Here is a 19,364-nt window from a genome sequence, read left to right as displayed (position 1 = left end):
TTCTTACAATTTTAAAGAAAAGTTCATGTATTCTGTGTATAGGTTTTTTCTATTTTTGATTATATGGACTGCAGATGTATCCGTTTTGCTTTGTTTTTTCACTGACTTAAGGTATGTTTGTTTAACATTGGTTTCTATTTTAATGTAGTCAAATTTATCACTTTTTTTTTTAATTATTAGAGTTCCCTTCTCTACCAAAAGGCTTTGAAAGTACGGGCTCATATATTATGATCTAGACATTTTACTGGTTTATCTTTAACCATAAGTTCCATAAAATATATGAATAAAATTTTGCCTTTTATGAGGAGGGATAAAGATACAGCTTTTCCCATTTGAATTTTCCCATTGAATTTCCCATATTGTACTGAAAACCCTTTCTTTTCTTCTTTGCACCTTCATTTCTTGTCATAAGTCAAGTGCCCTGTGTGGTAGTTTGTCTTTGGAGAGTAATTTCTGATTCATTATTCTATTTTTCAACATTGAGAAAAAACCAAATAGTTGTAATTAATTTAGCCTCATAATAAACCTTAATATCCACTATTGTAATCCTTCTCACTTTTTTAATCTTCAAGATTTCTTTGATTAATCTTGGCAATTCTCACTTTCATATATAATTTAGAACGAGATTGTAAATTACAAGAAAAAAAAGCTTACTGGAATTTGGATTGGGATTTCATTGAATTATAGATCTATTTTAGAATGTTTGACATCATTACAGGATAGAATCTTCCAGTATATTAACATAATGCACTTGTCTCAACTAATATTTTATAGGTTTTTTTTGGGTGTGTGTGTGAGTAGAGCTAATGCATAAACTTTGCTAGATTTATTCCTAAGTATTAGGTGGGTTTTAATGTTTTTGTAAATATTACCATTCTAAAGTTTTATTTTCTGTTTTTTCATGAGCATAGACTTGTACTCGATTTTTATACATTAACCCAATAGCTAAATCTGCTTATAAAATCTAATAATCATATTCTTATAAATTGTTTACATGTACAATATCACCTACAAATATTGACATAATTAATTCGTTTTAAAATTTTTGTGTTTTTAATTAATTTATTTTCTGTTGTTTTATTTTCCTTCTCTTATTTAACTCAGTAGAATCTCTGGTACAATACTGAATAAAAATGATGAGAACAGATATACTTTCTTAAGAATTCATTTTTTTACCATTATGATGTTTGTTAAAGTTTATAATGATACAATTAACCAACATAAGGAAATTTTTATTTCTAGTTTTTAAGCAAATAAATATTGATAAATTGTAGTGAATTTTTGGTGGTGTAGTGAGTTTACAATATCTCTTTCTGCTAGCAATTCTTAATTGATTGTATTCAAGCTCATCAAAATTTCCTGTGTGGTCAATGTTGTTTCTTGGGTTTTTTCATTTTTATCTTGTTTAAGAAATTTTTTTCTACCCCAAGTCTGAAGATAAACTCCTGTATTTCAGCCTAATGACTTTATTATTTGTATTTTTGAAGTTAGAGAAAATTATTGATCCAAAAATAATTTTTAACTACATTGTGATGTGGAGTTAGGGATGATTTTTTTCCTCCATGTGTATATATTATTGAGATATAACCATTAATTAAAAAAAAAACCCTTTATTCACAACACTGAAGGGTTATATGTATCAGGTAAATGTCTATTTTTGGTTTATTTCTTTATCCTTGTGCACATACAGGTAAGTATTAACTACTATACATTATCATAAGTTTTCATATTGGTAGCATAAATATTCTGGATTTTAATATTTCATTTAACTTATTTAATGCTTAAATACATGTTCACATTTTCTGTTACTCTTCATTTTTAAGAATTTATTGGCATAAAGTTTTTTAATAATATCTAATGTTTTTAATATCTATGTGTTCTGAAATTATGTCCCTTTTAATTTCTGGTATTGGTAGTTTGTGGTATTATTTTTCTCTTGGTCAATGTTGCAAGTTATCAATTTTTTAGTGGGCCTTGTATCTATTTTTAGATGTAACTAAGCAAACCTTCAGTCCTCAACTCACTTTATGCTGTTGTCTAATTTAAGCACTCATGTCACACTTTTCATTATTCTTTCAGTATTTTCTACAATACTGACATATGGGATTAAGGAACGAGACTCTTGACAGATACAAATACTGAGGATGTACTGCCCCTAGGGAACTCTCAAATATAGGTGATGAAAGCCTTGAATGAATACATATTTTCAGTCTTATAGTCAATGATTCTGAGAAGCATTAATAAGTATAAACAGAATTGAGACTTATTTGAACATAGTGATGCTTAACTGGATAATTTACCCTTGATATTTATTTTCTACTTTCTCTTTCAATGTCTGTTCCCTCATTCCTTCTTGCTTCCTGGGCTAAACTCTCAAATACACTATCTTGCATAAAAGTTGCTGTTTTAAGATCTATTTTCAGTGGAACACAGACTAAGATATTAGTTTTTTCAAATAACCAACTTTTAGACTTTTAATTATACTCTATCTTAAAAGTTTCTCCAATTTCTGTTGTTTTCTATCCTAGCAGCTTACTTTTATTTCTTTTTTATTAAATTAGCTGTTCCTATTTTATTTTTGAGACTGATGCTTATATCACTGTCAGCTTTTCTTCTTTCTTAATATATAATTTAGAATTGCAAATTTCCTAGATAACATAAAGTGCATCTTACAAGTTGTGTTTTGCATCATTTTCTCATTATTTAAATAAAAACATTTTATAGTTTCCACAAAGATATTTTCTTCAATCTAAGGTAAGTTTAGAAGTTTACTATTGAACTTCCAAGAACTTTCTAGTTATCATCTGGTTATATATTTTAGCTTAATACTATTATAGTCAGACACCATACATTGTATTATTTGAGTCATATGAAATATATTTTTACTTGCTTTATTACTCCATTCCCAAGTTTAGTGTAATATTTCATTTGAATTTAAATAAATGTGCATTCTACCACTGTTGCTTACATTGTTATATGCATGTGAATTAGTAAAGTTTTGTTAGGTATAAAGTTTCAAGTCTTCTATTTCCTTACTGGTTTTTGTCTGATTTTTCTTTCAATTACAGAGAGAACTTTTTCATAATGTATAAATTCATAGAGTTGTACATTTCTCTTCTTAATTCTGTCAACTTTTGAGTTATTTTGACAATTTTATTGAGGCATGATTTATATACAATTAACTGCATATATTTTATATGTAAATTTGAGTTATATTGACAAATGTATATGCCTATGAAACCACCACCACAATCAAGATAATGAACAGATCCATTGCTCCCTAAAGATTCCTAGTGCTTCTTTGTAATTCATTTCTCTCACCCAATTCTGTGAGTTCTCGTATCATTCACAGGCAAACTTTGAGCAACTTTCTGTCAAAATCAGTTAGCTTGAATTTCCTACAATTTTATATAAATTAAATCATACAATATGTACTATTTTTGCTAACTTCTTTGATTCAGCATGACTATTTTGAGATTTATCCATGTTGACATGTGTGTAATAGATAATTCCTTTTTATTACTGAGTAGTATTCCACTGTATGAATATTCCACCATTTGTTTATCCATTCATCTATTGATGGACATCTGAGCTGTTCCCAGTTTTAGACTATTACAAATAATTAGTTTGTAAGTATTTGTGTAGAAGTCTTTGTCTTGATATATACTCTCACTTCTTTTGGGTTAAGTACTAAGGATTTGAATGGCTAGGTCATACTGTGGGCATAGATTTGACTTTTAAAGAAACTGACAACTGAATTGAAGAGTGGCTGTCCCATTTTACATTCTCATCAGTAGCATGTGTACATTCTAATGCCTCCATATCTTCACCTTCTACTAAATGTACAATAAATGTTAGGTTATGCATGCTAAGATGAAAAACTTAGGGATCTTTGAGTCTAGCTATTCTATTTCTGATCTGGCTAATGGAATTCTCATTGCCTTAAATATCTGCCCTTGCTTTGTCTGCCCAGTAATTCCTATTTACCTTTCATGATCAATTTCTGACCTACCCCAAAATGTATTTCACCTCTATCTTTGTACAATGACTATTTGTTCTACATGTTCTGAAGTCCTTACATTCTTATCTTTTAGTCTCTCTTATTAAATTAGGTGTTTCCTGCAGGAAGAGTCATGTATTATTTATCACTAGCACCTGCCTCGGAGCTTGACACATATTAAGAGCTTAATATATTTTGGATTGTTAAATGAAATAGTAAACAGAATTTTATAAATCTATGCCTTCCTGATTATCTGTAAAATCTTCCATACTAAATGTAGACACATGGAATTGCATTGATTACTTCTAAGACTTGAACCATTCAGAGTGCAATTAATGAAAATAAAATGAGATCTCAAGATACTTCTGAGAACTTGATTTGATTTAAAATTTAATCATCATTCATTCATGACTGCCATTGGAATTTAACTTATTAGATACCATTCTGCTGCCTAAACATCTAGGGAATATTTTTAAGGAATATCTTTCTGGAGAAAATGATAACCTTTTTTTTTTCAACATCTTTATTGGAGTATAATTGCTTTACAATATTGTATTACTTTCTGCTGTATAACAAAATGAATCAGTTATATGTATACCTATATTTCCATATCCCCTCCCTCTTGCATTTCCCTTCCACTTGAAGTATCACCTCACACTGAGCAGAATGGCCATCATCAAAAAATCTACAAACATTAAATTCTGGAGAGGGTGTGGAGAAAAGGGAACCCTCTTGCACCGTTGGTGAGAATGTAAATTGATACAGCCACTATGGAGAACAGTATGGAGGTTCCTTAAAAAACTGAAAATGATAATCTTGTGCCAACTTATTTATCAGTTATCTGGTTGCTGACATTTAAACCTTGTAACAACAAAAATTATAGTTGAGGGTATAAGGCAATAAATGAAAACTAAGTATGATAATAACACAATGAAAATATAAATGGCTTTTTGGGGGCCAGATCCATTACTTCCTGTATTATAATGAGCTATGCAAGTATGAGACTAGGTTACATGGCAATAGAGGAGTGATTCAGAAGGCAAACTCCATTCAGGCAAGTGCTAGTTTGAGTGTTGGCTATACCTTTAAATGACACCATGACCTTAGACAATTGGGAAACCATAGTTCTTTCATCATAATTAGTGGATAATAATAGCAATCTTGTAAATTGTGTGTATATGCATATTTATATACTTGGTTAATTTATTCATGGGTCACAAAATTTGAGTAAGGTGGCCATTTAAGACTGAAAGTGTCCAAAATATGCCACCTCAAAACATGCCATTTTAGGTTTAGGATTATTTTGAGCTGAAAGCAATTGAGAATAAGCAGATTCAGGAAGAGTTCTCTACCCTTCCCTTTTCTGCCTAAAAGCAAGGCATAGATTTCCTTTGTGAAGGCAGCACAATTTTCCCCTGTGGAAGTGTCCCTCTCTCCCTTATCTGGAGGAAGAGATTGACTCATCACAGAAGAGAGAGTTGGAACAAGAAGAATATGCATCAACAACAAATCGTACTGAAATAACCCTTAACTTCCATTGGTTTCCTCATAACGTTCCTAGTCAGTTCACCAGTTTTTTTGTTTTTTGAAGCCCAAATCGCTTTTCCTTTCTTAAGATGGTCTATAGGTTCCCAAGTCTAACCACTTTCTTGAGTTTCGCTTCTCTGTGAACTCCCATGCTCGTGAATATTAAGAAAAATTGAATGCCTTTTCTCCTGTTAATCTCTTTTGTTTAATTCACATGCTCCCAGACAATGAGCCTAAGATGGCAGAGGAATAGTTTTTCATTCCCAACAGAACCCTTAGATGCTAGACATTTTTACTTTAAAAATCGGTATCTCTACAAAGAATAAAATTATTTTAAAAAATTGTCCAGAAAATTTAATGGAAAAAAGTTTAAAAAATTGATTCTTCAAGAGTTACCTAGGTCCCAAATATTTCTAATTACTAGGAGCTATTCATTTTTGTACCCTCTATGGGTCCTAACAGTTTTGCTGTATAGCAGACACACTGTGCTTGATAAATGCATTAATATTTGCAATGCCACTGTGTTATCTTTTAACTACAAATTCTTTATTATTTTTAAGCAATTTTATTAGTTTCCTAAGGCTGCCATAACAAATCACAACAAACTTAGTAAGTTAAAACAATAGAAATTTATTCTCTAACAGTTCTGGCGACTGTACTCCCACTAGAAGCTCTAGAATAGATTTCTTTCCTGCCTTTTCCAGCTTCAAGTGGCTCTGTAGGTTCATTGGCTCGTGGCTGCAAAACTCCAATCTTGACTTCCTTTTTCACATGGCCTTCTCCTCTGTGTATATTTTTCTTTGTATGTCTCTTATAAGGACACTTGGGTTTGGTGGATAAGCCAGGATGATCTCATCTTGAGATCTTTAATTTAAGTGCATTTGCCAAAAGCTTTTTTTTCCCCTCAAATAGGGTCACATTCATAGGTTCTGGGAATTACAATATTTATATTTTTTGGGGGGGCACCATTCAACCCACTGCACCAGTGATGGATGACTTAACTTGTTATCAAGTAATTTTCCTAAACTTGATGCTGTACACATCTTAATTTTTCAAATATATTTTTGCCTTTTCTCTTATTCTCCATCTTGGTCATTTCTGACAGCAGGCATAAATCTGTTTATGTGTTCCAAAAAAACTACTGCTACTACTGGCTGATACCCAATGAGAGCATACACTATCCCAGACAATGAGCTAAATACATCACACCCATTATCTCATTACATCTTTATAAGAAACCAGAAATATACCCACTTCACAGTTGTAGGGACTTATGCTGAGATATTTAGAGGAATTTTGTGACAAATTCGAGGTCTCAGTCAGTAAGAGACATAACTGAAATAATGGAGTCCACTGTTTTGTTTACAGAGTTTTCTTAACCACTATGCTGTATTCCTGTATTCCTTCTTTGCAATTCATTTTGAGTTATCTTGAGAAGGGCCTGTCTGGGCTTTTCTGCATTTATGTTGGATCTGTACACCATATACTAGTTTTTCTCTTGCGCTGGTTCAGAAGCTGCTATTTCTTTGCTGTATATTTTCTTTGTTGTTCTGTGATTGATTTGTAACTGCATCTGCTATAAAGTGAGTTTCTTTTTTACTTAGGAAAAATCCAGCTTTCCCTTTCATTTGTTAGAGCTTATGTTCCACCAAGGACTTATTCTGTGCTGGGGCTTATTTCCTGGACTCTATTTATCACCCACCTACGACAGGTTTCTCTACTTCTTTGTTATACTCCTTGCAGCCTTTTAGAATCCCCAGTTTCCTAGGGAAAGCGTCACATCTCACTTCTAAAGCAGGGGTATCTGAACACATTTGATCATTTAACATATCTGAAAGACAATTATTAGTTAATGCCTCTATATATGAGTGGGTGTGTGTGTGCATTCATATACACTGTATATATAATGTATTGATAGGCTATGAACATTATAAATCAAGCACAAAAAGAAATTATGAAATTAAAATCAAGTAAAAATAAGATTTTCCAGTATTTCGCCATTCATCCTAATGCATGGACTGATACAAGCACTATGATTTTTACCTTGAGGTCCAGTATTTAAATGAGTGCAATAACTCACTACATGCCCAGAGGTGATTCTGGTCTCTGACCAGCATGCCTCATGGCAGTACTGGCCTCACCCTGACTGTTATACTCTTATCACTTGAATATCAGAATCTCTTTGATTTGTGCCTATGCTCACCCATAAAGAGGTTTTACATCTGTATCTGCCCTGTAATACAGAGAGCATTAAGCAATTTTCAGACTGGTGCTACTAAAATACTCCACACCTCCCAAACCCACAAAAAAACAAAATCTTTCTTTAAGTTATTATTTTTTTCTGAATTATTTTCTTCAAAAGTTATGGAACAAGGGTTAAAGCTAGTGTTTGACATGAATCTTCAGAAGCTTATTATCACACAGTTACTGGTAGAACATGTTTTTTTAACCATATTAAAATTATGTAACTTTTCTAATTCCCTTGGCATATAACCACATACCTGGTGCCTCCTAGTGGGGAACCGATGTGAACGCTCACGGAATATAAGCTTCTGTTTTAACAGGTTCCTATGAGAAGTCTCACTTGAATCTACTTCAGATGAAAGCATTTCTAACCTGCTTCCTGAAACTGATTTTGTGAAAATGAAGACCTTGTGTAAACTGCTTAAAGCTAATTTTAATACTGAATCAAGTAAGCACACAATAAAAGGTAGAGAAAAGTCACTTTTCTGTAGCTATTGATCTAACTAACCAAATCCGGTCATCCATAGTAAATGTAGATCTTTAAATCTTTCTGCAATACCATTTGTAACAACAGGGTGGAGCTGGATTAATTATCTCAATGATTTTTATGGTAGTATTTTTGGAACCTATGAAAATAATTTATCAGGGGGAAGAATGGTGCCATTTTGTGAGCTATTCCTGTATCATCCATTTACTCATCTTTTAATATGAATTCAAAACAAATTCACTGTTAGTTTGTATGTGGTAAATCTTCATGCATTTTGAAATGTGTTACCGTAAAAATCTCTCTACTTTCTTATTGTTGCTTCACAGTAGTCATTGGCCCAACTGTGGCAATCATTTCTTCTAAATCTCCTCACCCCATGGTTTCTCTAAAACTCTTAATGATATGATGGGGACATTTTTGTGACTTCCATTGAGAACACATAACACATTTATCAAACCTAAGCAGAATATTTTAAAAATGAAGTTTACCTAGTGTGAAGTTATAGGACCTGGATTTTAGTCTTAGATCTGACATTCACCAGTTGCCAAAGGAAAAAGCTATTGATTTCTCCTCGGATGGTTCTTGACTGTTTAATAGCCATCAGGCTCCTTTTACCTCTGTTCATCAATGTTGAGGTAAGAAAGCCTTCTGTCATATACACTTCCTTGGAGATACACACAATTTTATTACTGATGATTTAAAAAGTGAGTAACTGCACAAATCTGGCAAGAAGGGTGTTTTATAAAATAGATACAAACCCATCAAACTGTCTTTTTATATTTTATGCTACATGAATTGATCTGTCCATATAATTATTCATAGAAATATGATTTATTTATACAGAATCAGCCACAGACTTGAACATATTTTTTCCTACATCTTGAATTTAAGATTACCATATCAGATACTCCCTGGTTTGTATATTTTGGCATCACTGAATAAACATCATTTATGTTTATGTCTTGATTAGTTCATTTCAAAATTTTTATATGCCAAGTTTCTTGACATCATTTCTAACTTTTCATAATTTGGTGGCAGATGGAGTCAGTGACAGAGCTCAGTATTACATTAAACACAACATGATATTTCCCATGACTGCTTTGTTTTCTCTTTACTTATAAGATTTAAATATTTTTTATAAGGAGTTATGTTTTTCCAGACATAAGATTTGAGAAATACAGAATACATGTTAATATCGGCAGTTACAGAGTTAACTTTACCAAATACTTATACCCGACTATATAAGTCTGATTCTTTGTTAAGACTATTATCTACCTTTACCTTTCTATCTATCTATCATCTATCTATCTATCATCTATTTTTCTATAATCTATTATCTCTCTGTCTAATCTATCTATATCAATCATCTATCACCTTCTAATAAAAAGAACAGGAGGCAATTACTTTCCTGTAGATCAGTTTAATTAATCAGAATAACTTAAAAGATATTTTATAACATTTAATTAGTTTAGTCTCTATATTATCATTTAAGTTTTAATGGGAAACAAATATTTAATCCTTTAAAAGTTATGGTTTTACTGTATTTAATACTGAGAATTAAAGTTCTTATCTTTTCATTTTCTCTAACCAGACCAAATATATTTCTGCTTTTTCCTGCCTGAAATGGATTTACTAAATCTAAGACTTTTCTGTACTCTGAGTAGTACCATGTCTCAAACAAAACAAAACAAAACAAAACAAACGGTATTTTTCTGAACTTCAGTTAAGCCAAAGATATTTTACATTTTACGACAACTTAATATTTCATTAAGAGCTAAATTCATGAATTCCTTCTTGCTGAGGACTGGGGAGAAATGTTGATATTTAAAGTCAGGTAGCCTATTTTTTAGCATTGATCCTATCACTAAATGAGTGCTGAAAGACCTTCATTTCTTAGCAATACTGTTTTAATCTTCCAGAAAAAAATTTTTTTTGAATAATACTATTTAAAATCTAATATTTATTAGGTTTTTATTATTATGTACAGACACTCACCTAAGTGAAATGATGCATTATTAACCTATTGAATGCTCACAGGAACCCTATTAGATAGCTACCTCTTATGACATGATTGAGGAAGTTGAGGGTTGGAGATGTCACATGACCTGCCTTAGACCTCAGAACTGGTAAGACTTATGCTTCAACACTTATGTGCCAGGACATACATGCTACTTTTTCATAAGCCAAAGGCTGAAAAATCTGTAAGCCATGTTCTAGCTTTAAAATTTAAAACAAAAAGTGGATCTCAAACACATATAAGGATTTATTGCTTAGCAGGTTTCAAACTTTGTACATTAGCAATTTTGATTGATAGCATGAATCACATAACTCCAGCCCACAGGCCAAACGTCACCTGTGGTCTGTTTTTGTATGACTCATACACTAAGAACATTTACTTTTTTTTTTTTTTTTTACATTTTTCAATGCTTAGAAAAAAATAAAAAGAAGAATATTTCTTGACAAGTAAAAATTATCTGCAATGCCAATATGTGTGTCCATAAATAGTTCTGTTGGAACACAGCCATTCCTGTTAGTTTACATATTGTCTATGGCTATTTTCACACTACAATGGCTAGTTTAATATTTTCAAAGGAGATATTTGGCCCACAAAGCTAAAAATATTTACTACCTTGTGTTTTAAGCAAAAGTTACTCATCCTCAATCTATTTTACTCACCAGAAAAAAGTTGTTTATATTGAATCAATCATATGAAATGAATAAGTTTTTATTGTGTTCACATATAATATTTATAGTCAAAGGACATTGAAGGATATACAATATAAGACAAGTACCTGGGCATTGAATTATGCCACAAAACCAACACAGATGAAAAAAATGAGAACAGTTAAGAAACTAAAATATAAATATTGATTTTATGTGCAGTGACATTTCAAAGAAAGTCTCAGACAATTTTAGGATATTTGAAATAATATCCTTCATGCAGTTGTGGTTTTAAGGCTGAATATCTTTTAAATAGAGGTAGGGAGTAGGGGTTATTTCAGGTTATAGCAGTAAACTCATGAAAAGACAAGGATGTGATGACTAGTATATAACAAAACATAGATAGAGGTTGGACTCTGGTGAAGAGACCATGATGGATGATGTGCCTAAATTTAAAGTTGTCCAGCTCATGAGGCTGTGGTTCCATTGCTACCTGCCCTGCCCCAACAAAAGTCTGTCTTTTTAAATCTCACAACCAAATAGATAATTCTATCAAAGACAATTATATCATTATAGATATATTTGTCATTAAATATATGAGAATTATGACCTTCCCTCAGTCTTCCACATTGTCAGGTCACCTGTTACATGTTTCTGGAAAGTTCCCCATCCTACTAACTTCAACAACTATTTTACAACTTCTTTGTTATTAAAACTCATAATTTCAATGCTGTCTCTTTCACATTTACAAGATTATTCTGCTTTCCTTTTTATAGGAAAAGGAAGTCTATAAGGAAGAAATTTCTTCAACTTTCACCCCCTCTCTCACACAAATATCTGCACCAGAACCTTGGCATGCCTCCTTCCTGCCAGTCTCAAAAGAAAGCATCCTCTTACCTGCAGTCCACTTACCTGACATGGGACTCTGCCCTTTCCCTGGAGATTTGGCTCAACTGTATGTACCTTCAGTCTACCTACTGATGTCTTCCCTCAGCATACAAATACACACAGCAAAACATACCCCGTAATCACTGACCATCCATAGAACTTGTACTTCGATCTTTCGTTATTCTCCATATTCTATCTGAGCAAATTTATTTTGTGTCTTAGACTCACATTTATTGGAGCTGTTTCCCCAAATCCCCCTCATTCTTTCCCATCCTTATTTGGCCTTCTCACACTTTAAAGTCTAAGTTTAAAATTTAATCTAATAATTCTTTAATTCTTCCAACTTGTAACCTTTCCCTGTTCTCTATTTCACAGAAGAAAAACACCATTTCTCTTGTTTCAAGAAATGGGAAACCTCATTTTCTTCCAAATCTCTGCTTTAAGCCTTCATATGAATAATTTCTGTAGTTTAGATTCCACATTGCTCTCAATAATGGACAAAATAGGTTTAAAGACATCTAGATTAACTGGGTTATGTTCAGAGAAAAAGCAAGCTTGATGAGTAGGAAATTTAATATGTTAAATTTACAATGAATATGAAAGACTCTGGAATATTCAACTAGAGTAGAGAAAGAGCTTCTTTCCAAATATTTGAAAATGCTCATGTGGGAGAGGATATGCATTTTTTTTTATTTTTTTTATTAGTTTCTGCTTTATAACAAAGTGAATCAGTCATACATATACATCTGTTCCCACATCCCTTCCCTCATGCATCTCCCTCCCTCTTTTGATTTGATCTTAAGAGCCAGTGGTTGAAGAAAGTGTGTCTTGAGATGAAATGATTGCCTGAAGATTCACTGACTTTGCCGTAGTGGGAAGTGATAAGGCATATCCTAGATGGACACTTAGTGGGGATGGTATAGAGTTTAGTTATTAGAAGCATGGTTGGATTAGATGAAATTTAAGAACCACCCCAATCCTATTTTTGTGTAATGTTGAAGACATATCAGTATTGACTTAATGAATTTTTAAATTTCCTAAGGGTGATGTTTATGCTGCAATTATAATTAATTTAAGTACTTTAAAACAGAATTTGAGAGAGTTTAGTGCTTTAAAAAGTGAAGTGTGTCTTTCTTTCAATATAGAGGCTTTGATAAGTGCAATGAGTTGCCATGACATGCAATATCACACCCAAATTTTAATGTCAAAACTTGATCTATTGCAAAGCCACATGAATTGTTATACAGACAAATGGAAAATATATTTTAAAATGTCCCTATAGGGGCTTCCCTGGTGGTGCAGTGGTTGAGAGTCCGCCTGCTGATGCAGGGGACACGGGTTCCTGCCCCGGTCCGGGAAGATCCCACATGCCGCAGAGCAGCTGGGCCCGTGAGCTATGGCCGCTGAGCCTGCATGTCCGGAGCCTGTGCTCTGCAACGGGAGAGGCCACAACAGTTAGAGGCCCGCTTACCGAAAAAAAAAAAAAAAAAAAAAAGAAAAGTCCCAATAAATCTGTTTCCCAGATTGTAGTTTACATTAGCCTTTAAACATTTAGAATGATGGAAAATAGACATCATAAAATGGCCCCAAATTATACTGAATCTATAAGAATAATCCTTCAGAGTGTAACATTGACTAGACACCTTTTCATAGCACTATTGATTTTGTGCTGAGGTTAAACAGTTAAAATACTATTTTGGCAATATTTTCACATTAATAAATAATTTTCTCAGATGGAACAACACTTAAAAATGAAAAGTAAATGACAAAATAATTTTCAAAATCAGAAGGCAGTCTAAAAAGAATGTAACGAAGAAAAATGTAACCATATAACATGAAAGCTACCTCAAAATAATTTGTTGTCCCAAGTTCTCCCCAGAAAGAAATTTTAATTAGAACTAATTTAATTAAAAATGGAAACTGATTAAAATTATTTTGAAAACTTGCACAGGGTCATTATTAGTAGATCTGTATAGAATTCTATACATCATCTGACTCAGCCAGATAGAATTTCAAATTAAAATAAAAGATTGTACTGCACATAAAACAGGGAGGATGGGCTTCCCTGGTGGCGCAGTGGTTGAGAGTCTGCCTGCCAATGCAGGGGACACAGGTTCGTGCCCTGGTCCGGGAAGATCCCACATGCCGTGGAGTGGCTGGGCCCGTGAGCCATGGCCGCCAAACTTGTGCATCCGGAGCCTGTGCTCCGCAACGGGAGAGGCCACAACAGTGAGAGGCCCACGTAATGCAAAAAAAAAAAAAAAAAAAAAAAGGGGGAGGATTTTATGCTTCAAAATAGTATAATGCAGGAAGTAGAAAACATTTTTATATTAGTCAAAAATAGTTAATTGATACCTAAGAGAGTAAAGTTAAAAAATATGAATACATATTTGTCTTTTACTCAAATGAACTGAACGGCCACTTCAAAGTAGATATCACTGTGTCCTGAGAATTTTGTTCCATTTTTAAAAATGTGAATATGGGTTAATAAATGTTCTTTTCTACAGTCTTGGTAAGATATTTGGTTCCCCTTGAGTCATCATTTGCTTAGTGATGAATGCCATGGGGTCTCTCACTTCCCAGGCATGTACACTTACCAAGTTCTTTCCAGTGACTCACATTGAATACCGAACTCACAATATTCCAGAGAAAACTATATATCTCTGGATGGTAGAAGCATGCTATTCAATTTTTAGCGTATTAGCAATAAACAAACTGAAACACCATTAGCCAGATGCATGACCATCCCTTCTATTGATAACACAGATCAAAAGAACAATTTGAGTGTCAGTAGCTCTTGAATAGGGGATGCTAGTATCTCATGGACAACTACTTTCTCCCCCACATGCAGAAAAGCCATTGGGGCTACAGAATTCTTTCAAGATACTGTACTGATAATCTCTATTATTTTATTGGAGTTAATCCAAAAGGTGAAATCCATTACCTATCTCAGCTCTAAGAGTTGTGATTTCAGTGCAACCTAAAGACTAGCTAATGAAATCTGTAAATAGGCAAAGTTTTCCTAGGAGATAGCACTACTGTTAGACTTTTATATTTTTAGGTTAATTATCATATTTTTCAATTTGAATTAAAGAAACATTTTTTTGTATCCAGAGGTTATACTTCAGAGAATAGTTGTAAAATAAACAATATTCTTTTCTTCTCTCAAAAATTCTTTTGATGGGCTTCCCTGGTGGCGCAGTGGTTGAGAGTCCGCCTGCCAATGCACGGGACATGGGTTCGTGCCCCGGTCCGGGAGGATCCCACATGCCACCGTGGCTAGGCCTGTGAGCCATGGCCACTGAGCCTGCACGTCCAGAGCCTGTGTTCCACAACGGGAGAGGCCACAAGAGTGAGAGGCCCACGTAACGCAAAAAAAAAAATATATATATATATATATTTTGAGTCCAATAGAACTTATTAAAATTTGGAGTAAACTTTTCACGTAGATGTCCATGAATTTTCAAGTTCTTATGTCCAGTGTGTGGAAATGGCCAATTGCAAATGTCTTCTTGGCATAATAAATTTAGTTCATTAGATGTAAACTCTAAACTAAAAAAAATTCTATTGGGTCCCATTGTCCCTATAAATGTGCCCCTCACTCTCCACTAAAATATAACTGCCTTTGGACTAAAACACTGTAATATACTTTGCTACTTTCAACATTAACTAGAGATTTCAGCCAAGGAACTGAGAGTCTCTTTTAAGTATTTTACCTACAGTCTACTGACAATTTTAAAATTCTGTGTAACATACTAAAGTAGTCAATGGATATTCAAGACATCACATACACAAAGCTTATTTGCCTACAGCAAAAATGTGTTTTTACTATAGATAGCAGTTCATATTTCATTCAAGATCATACAGAAGCATCCTGCTTACTAAGTGAGACATCTAAGTACCATTTATTACCAAGATTTTTATTGGTTTGCATTGAGATGCAACTGACATACAAATAAATTTCATGTATTTAAATGTCAGTGTGAAGGTATTCTACAGATTTTTACCCCTGTGAAACTACCTGCAATATCAAAATAATTAATATATGATACCCATCACCTACAGAAGTTTCCATGTGCCACTAAGTAATCCTTCATTCTTGCCTACCTCCATTCCATGCCCACTTCGACCTCAACCCATCATTGGTGAGCTTTTTGCTACTATGGATTAGTTTTAATTTTCTGTAGTTTTAAAAAAAATAAATTTATTATATTTATTTATTTACTTATTTTTGGCTGCATTGGGTCTTTGTTGCTGCACATGGGCTTTTCCCTAGTTGTGGCGAGCTGGGACTACTCTTCGTTGCAGTTCGTGGGCTTCCCATTGCAGTGGCTTCTCTTGTGGAGCACAGTCTCTAGGCATGAAGGCTTCAGTAGTTGTGGCTCGCGGACTCTAGAGTGCAGGCTCAGTAGTTGTGGCGCATGGGCTTAGTTTCTCTGCAGCATGTGGGATCTTCACAGACCAGGGCTTGAACCCATGTCCCCTGCATTGTCAGGCAGATTCTTAACCACTGTGCCACCAAACTTTTTTTTGTCTGGCTTCTTTCACTCAGTATAATTATTTGAGATACATTCATGTTGTAGTATATTACAATAATTCTTGTTTTTATGTGTAGTATTTCCTTGCATGATTATATTACAATATGTTTATCTATTCACTTGTTGATAGAAAGTTTAGTTGTTTCCATTTTGGGCTATTATAAATGCTGGTGCTATGAACACCTGTGTACAAGTCTTTGTACAGCATATGCTTTCATTTCTGTCAGGTAAATGCTGAGGAGTGGAATGGCTGTACTATATGCACTACATGCACTCAGATTCCAGAGACCATCCACACTGCATGGCTCTTGGCCACCTTCTCCCATTTTCAAAGTCACCAGAGACAGGCGTAGTCCCTTTCATGCTTTGAATCACTCCAGCTTCTTCCATTGCCACATTGGCCTCGTACAGATAATCAGGGAAATCTCAATAAAGTATGTGACCTCCATTTCATCTGCAGAGATCCTTTGTCACCTAACACAACAGATTCTTAGATTCCAGGGATTAGAGCATGAACATCTCTGTAGGAATGGGAGCGGGGAGGGGTATTATTCTGTTTGCCTCACACAGTTAACAGAATAGACTTTAAATCATTTTACTTTTGTTTGGGCATCTATAACCACAGAAACAGAAGTAACTAGCCAATTCTTTCATACGAGCAGCTTGCTGTACTGATGAGCAAAGAAGAAAACAATGTCACAGGAACAATCAGATCACCTGGAAGTCAAGGTGACAGTGCATGTGTATCAACACAGCTGTGTTACTTACACAGTGTCTCTTCAATCTGTTAGGGAAATCAAAGACTCCAACATTGTCTCTCTGGTTATTTTACTGGTGCTTTCTAAAAACCTCATAAAGTACTTTTTGACACTATAGGACTGTATACAAGTTTATAGTATACAATCCTACTTGCTGCTGCTCTGCTCTGTAGAATGTTAGAAGTGAAAACAAAAAAAATATGTATCTATATGTGGTGGTTATTTGTGGGAGAGCAACATAGAGATTCTTTCTTTCTTTTTTTTTTTTTTTTTTTTTTGCTTCCAACTGTGTTAGTCTTTTTTTATTCTTTTGGTAATCTCTTCCAGAGTTAACTACTTCCATTTGTAGGTGATGAAATGTGTAAGAAATCCACGTCAAATTCTGGCACTGCTATGAACATGGTCTTTCCCTTTACTTCAACTCAATTACTTTTGATTCTTATTTATATTCCAAGTGCCAGAAGTGGTTTTCACTGTAGAAGTTATCTGAAGATGGCCTTATGCTTTCTAGTAGTGGTCAACAACCAGTCTCTAGCTTCTCCAGGAAGACTACGCAGGATGGATTTAGGTATTACATATTAAACTTAGAGACATTCTCTCAAATGAGTTTAAATGCATTTTATTTTTAGACAACCTACGTGACATACCTTTTTTCTCAAAAACAATGTTTCCACTCTAAATAAATCAACTGTTAAAATAAATGAAGAGCTCAAGATGACATCAGTCCCATTTGTCTAAGTCCTGGTGTTGTGCTGATGAAAAGCTACAGCCAGCCAGTTATGACGACAGGTTCTAGATGCAAAGGAACAGTCAAATTTGTTAATATTTTTCCAATTATAAACCACCCTTAAAGAAAATCATATATGGGCTCACACCATCCTCACGGTAGTCTAGCAGAACAATCATGCCATCTGGATTCATGTTTTCACCAAAAAGAAGCTGACAGTTGTTGAAATTAGCAAGTATGTGCTTGATTTGTTCTGCAGCCATTGCCATAAAACGTTTTACTCTTTCTGGTCTCTTTTCTTCAAGTTTCCCTTTGATTGACTTCATGTAATCTTTGATGTACTTCTTGTAAGCTTCTTTTGTGTAGCTGGTTTCCTGCAAGTGATGGTTCATGACAATATTGACACCAATGATTTCTGTGCTTTCTGTACCTTCCTCCTCAGGCCCTTCAGCAGAGGCATTTCCACGAGTGAGCAAGTCATCAATGTTACCCTCTGTCCTACTGACCATCTTCCCCTCCACAAACCCGCATCCCCTGCATTGGCAGGCAGACTCTCAACCGCGGCGCCACCAGGAAAGCCCAGAATGGTTCTTTCTTAAACTGTTAGTTGATACTGATCCACATGTCCATGAGAGAAAGCAACCTGAGTTTCTGGAAAAATCTTCCAGGTAAAGGCAGACAAAAAGAAAAAACAAAACAAAACTGGAGCTTCAGGAGTCTGGGAATTATTTGTGTTCCCACTGATCAGAATAGGAAGATTTCATGATTAACAGCAAATTGGACAGAATCCTCAGAATGGCATTACCTTACAAACGGGGCTAGATTAGTTCTGGTCTTATGGCTGCTCTAGACCTGCTCTAAAAACACTTAAAGCAAGCTTTAGAAGGATACAGCTGACTACAAGTACCTTAATGTATGTTACAACAAATCAGCATGAAAGGATAACAAAAATATAAAAACTAAGAACATAAATAAACAATGTCCACCCAAAAAGAAATGATAAGGCAAGCAAAAAAGCAGGAAAATATAACTCCAAAACAGGAGAAAAATTAATCTATAGAATAAACTGGGAAGTGACAAAGGTAATGGAACTAGTGGACAACAGAAGCTAAAAGAGCTAATATGAATGCTTCATATAATCGATAAGAAGGAAAAAATGTGAATGTTGAGGAGAGAAACACAACACTTGATAACAGTATTAGCATATTAGGACATTCATAAGATCAGCAAACTGGAAGACATAACAGCAGAAATTTCCAAAATGAAGTGCAGAGAGGACAAAACCTGAAGAAAATAAGAGCTGGATTAACTGATAGCAAGTGGCTTAACATATAAGTCATTGGACACAAAGAAAGAGAAGAGAAAGGTACTGGAAGATATAATGATTGAAAAATATTAAATTTAATAAAAGATATAAATTTGCTTGTCAAAGAATCTCAATGAACACCAAGTAAAATAAATCTAAAGAAAACCACACAATAAAAAGTAGTGATAATGAGAAAATCTTAAAGCTTTAAGAGAAAAAAAAGGCACA

The 19,364-nt window shown here is 33.9% G+C and overlaps 1 protein-coding gene across 1 annotated transcript; it reads right to left on the bottom strand.

The window, feature by feature from the left end:
- Positions 1-17,937: 17,937 nt before the first annotated feature.
- On the bottom strand, positions 17,938-18,798 carry LOC308617806 (translationally-controlled tumor protein-like; the record flags this gene model as incomplete). The annotated part of the gene is made up of 1 exon (XM_081235191.1): positions 17,938-18,798. Exon 1 carries the CDS (start codon positions 18,337-18,339, stop codon positions 17,938-17,940), a length of 402 nt encoding a protein of 133 aa, XP_081091317.1. The 5' UTR covers positions 18,340-18,798.
- Between the last annotated feature and the right edge of the window lie 566 nt (positions 18,799-19,364).

The sequence above is a fragment of the Mesoplodon bidens genome (genome assembly GCF_964165515.1).
Source record: "Mesoplodon bidens genome assembly, chromosome: 5".
Taxonomy (NCBI): Eukaryota; Metazoa; Chordata; class Mammalia; order Artiodactyla; family Ziphiidae; genus Mesoplodon; species Mesoplodon bidens.
This window is presented reverse-complemented; position numbering and strand designations above follow the sequence as displayed.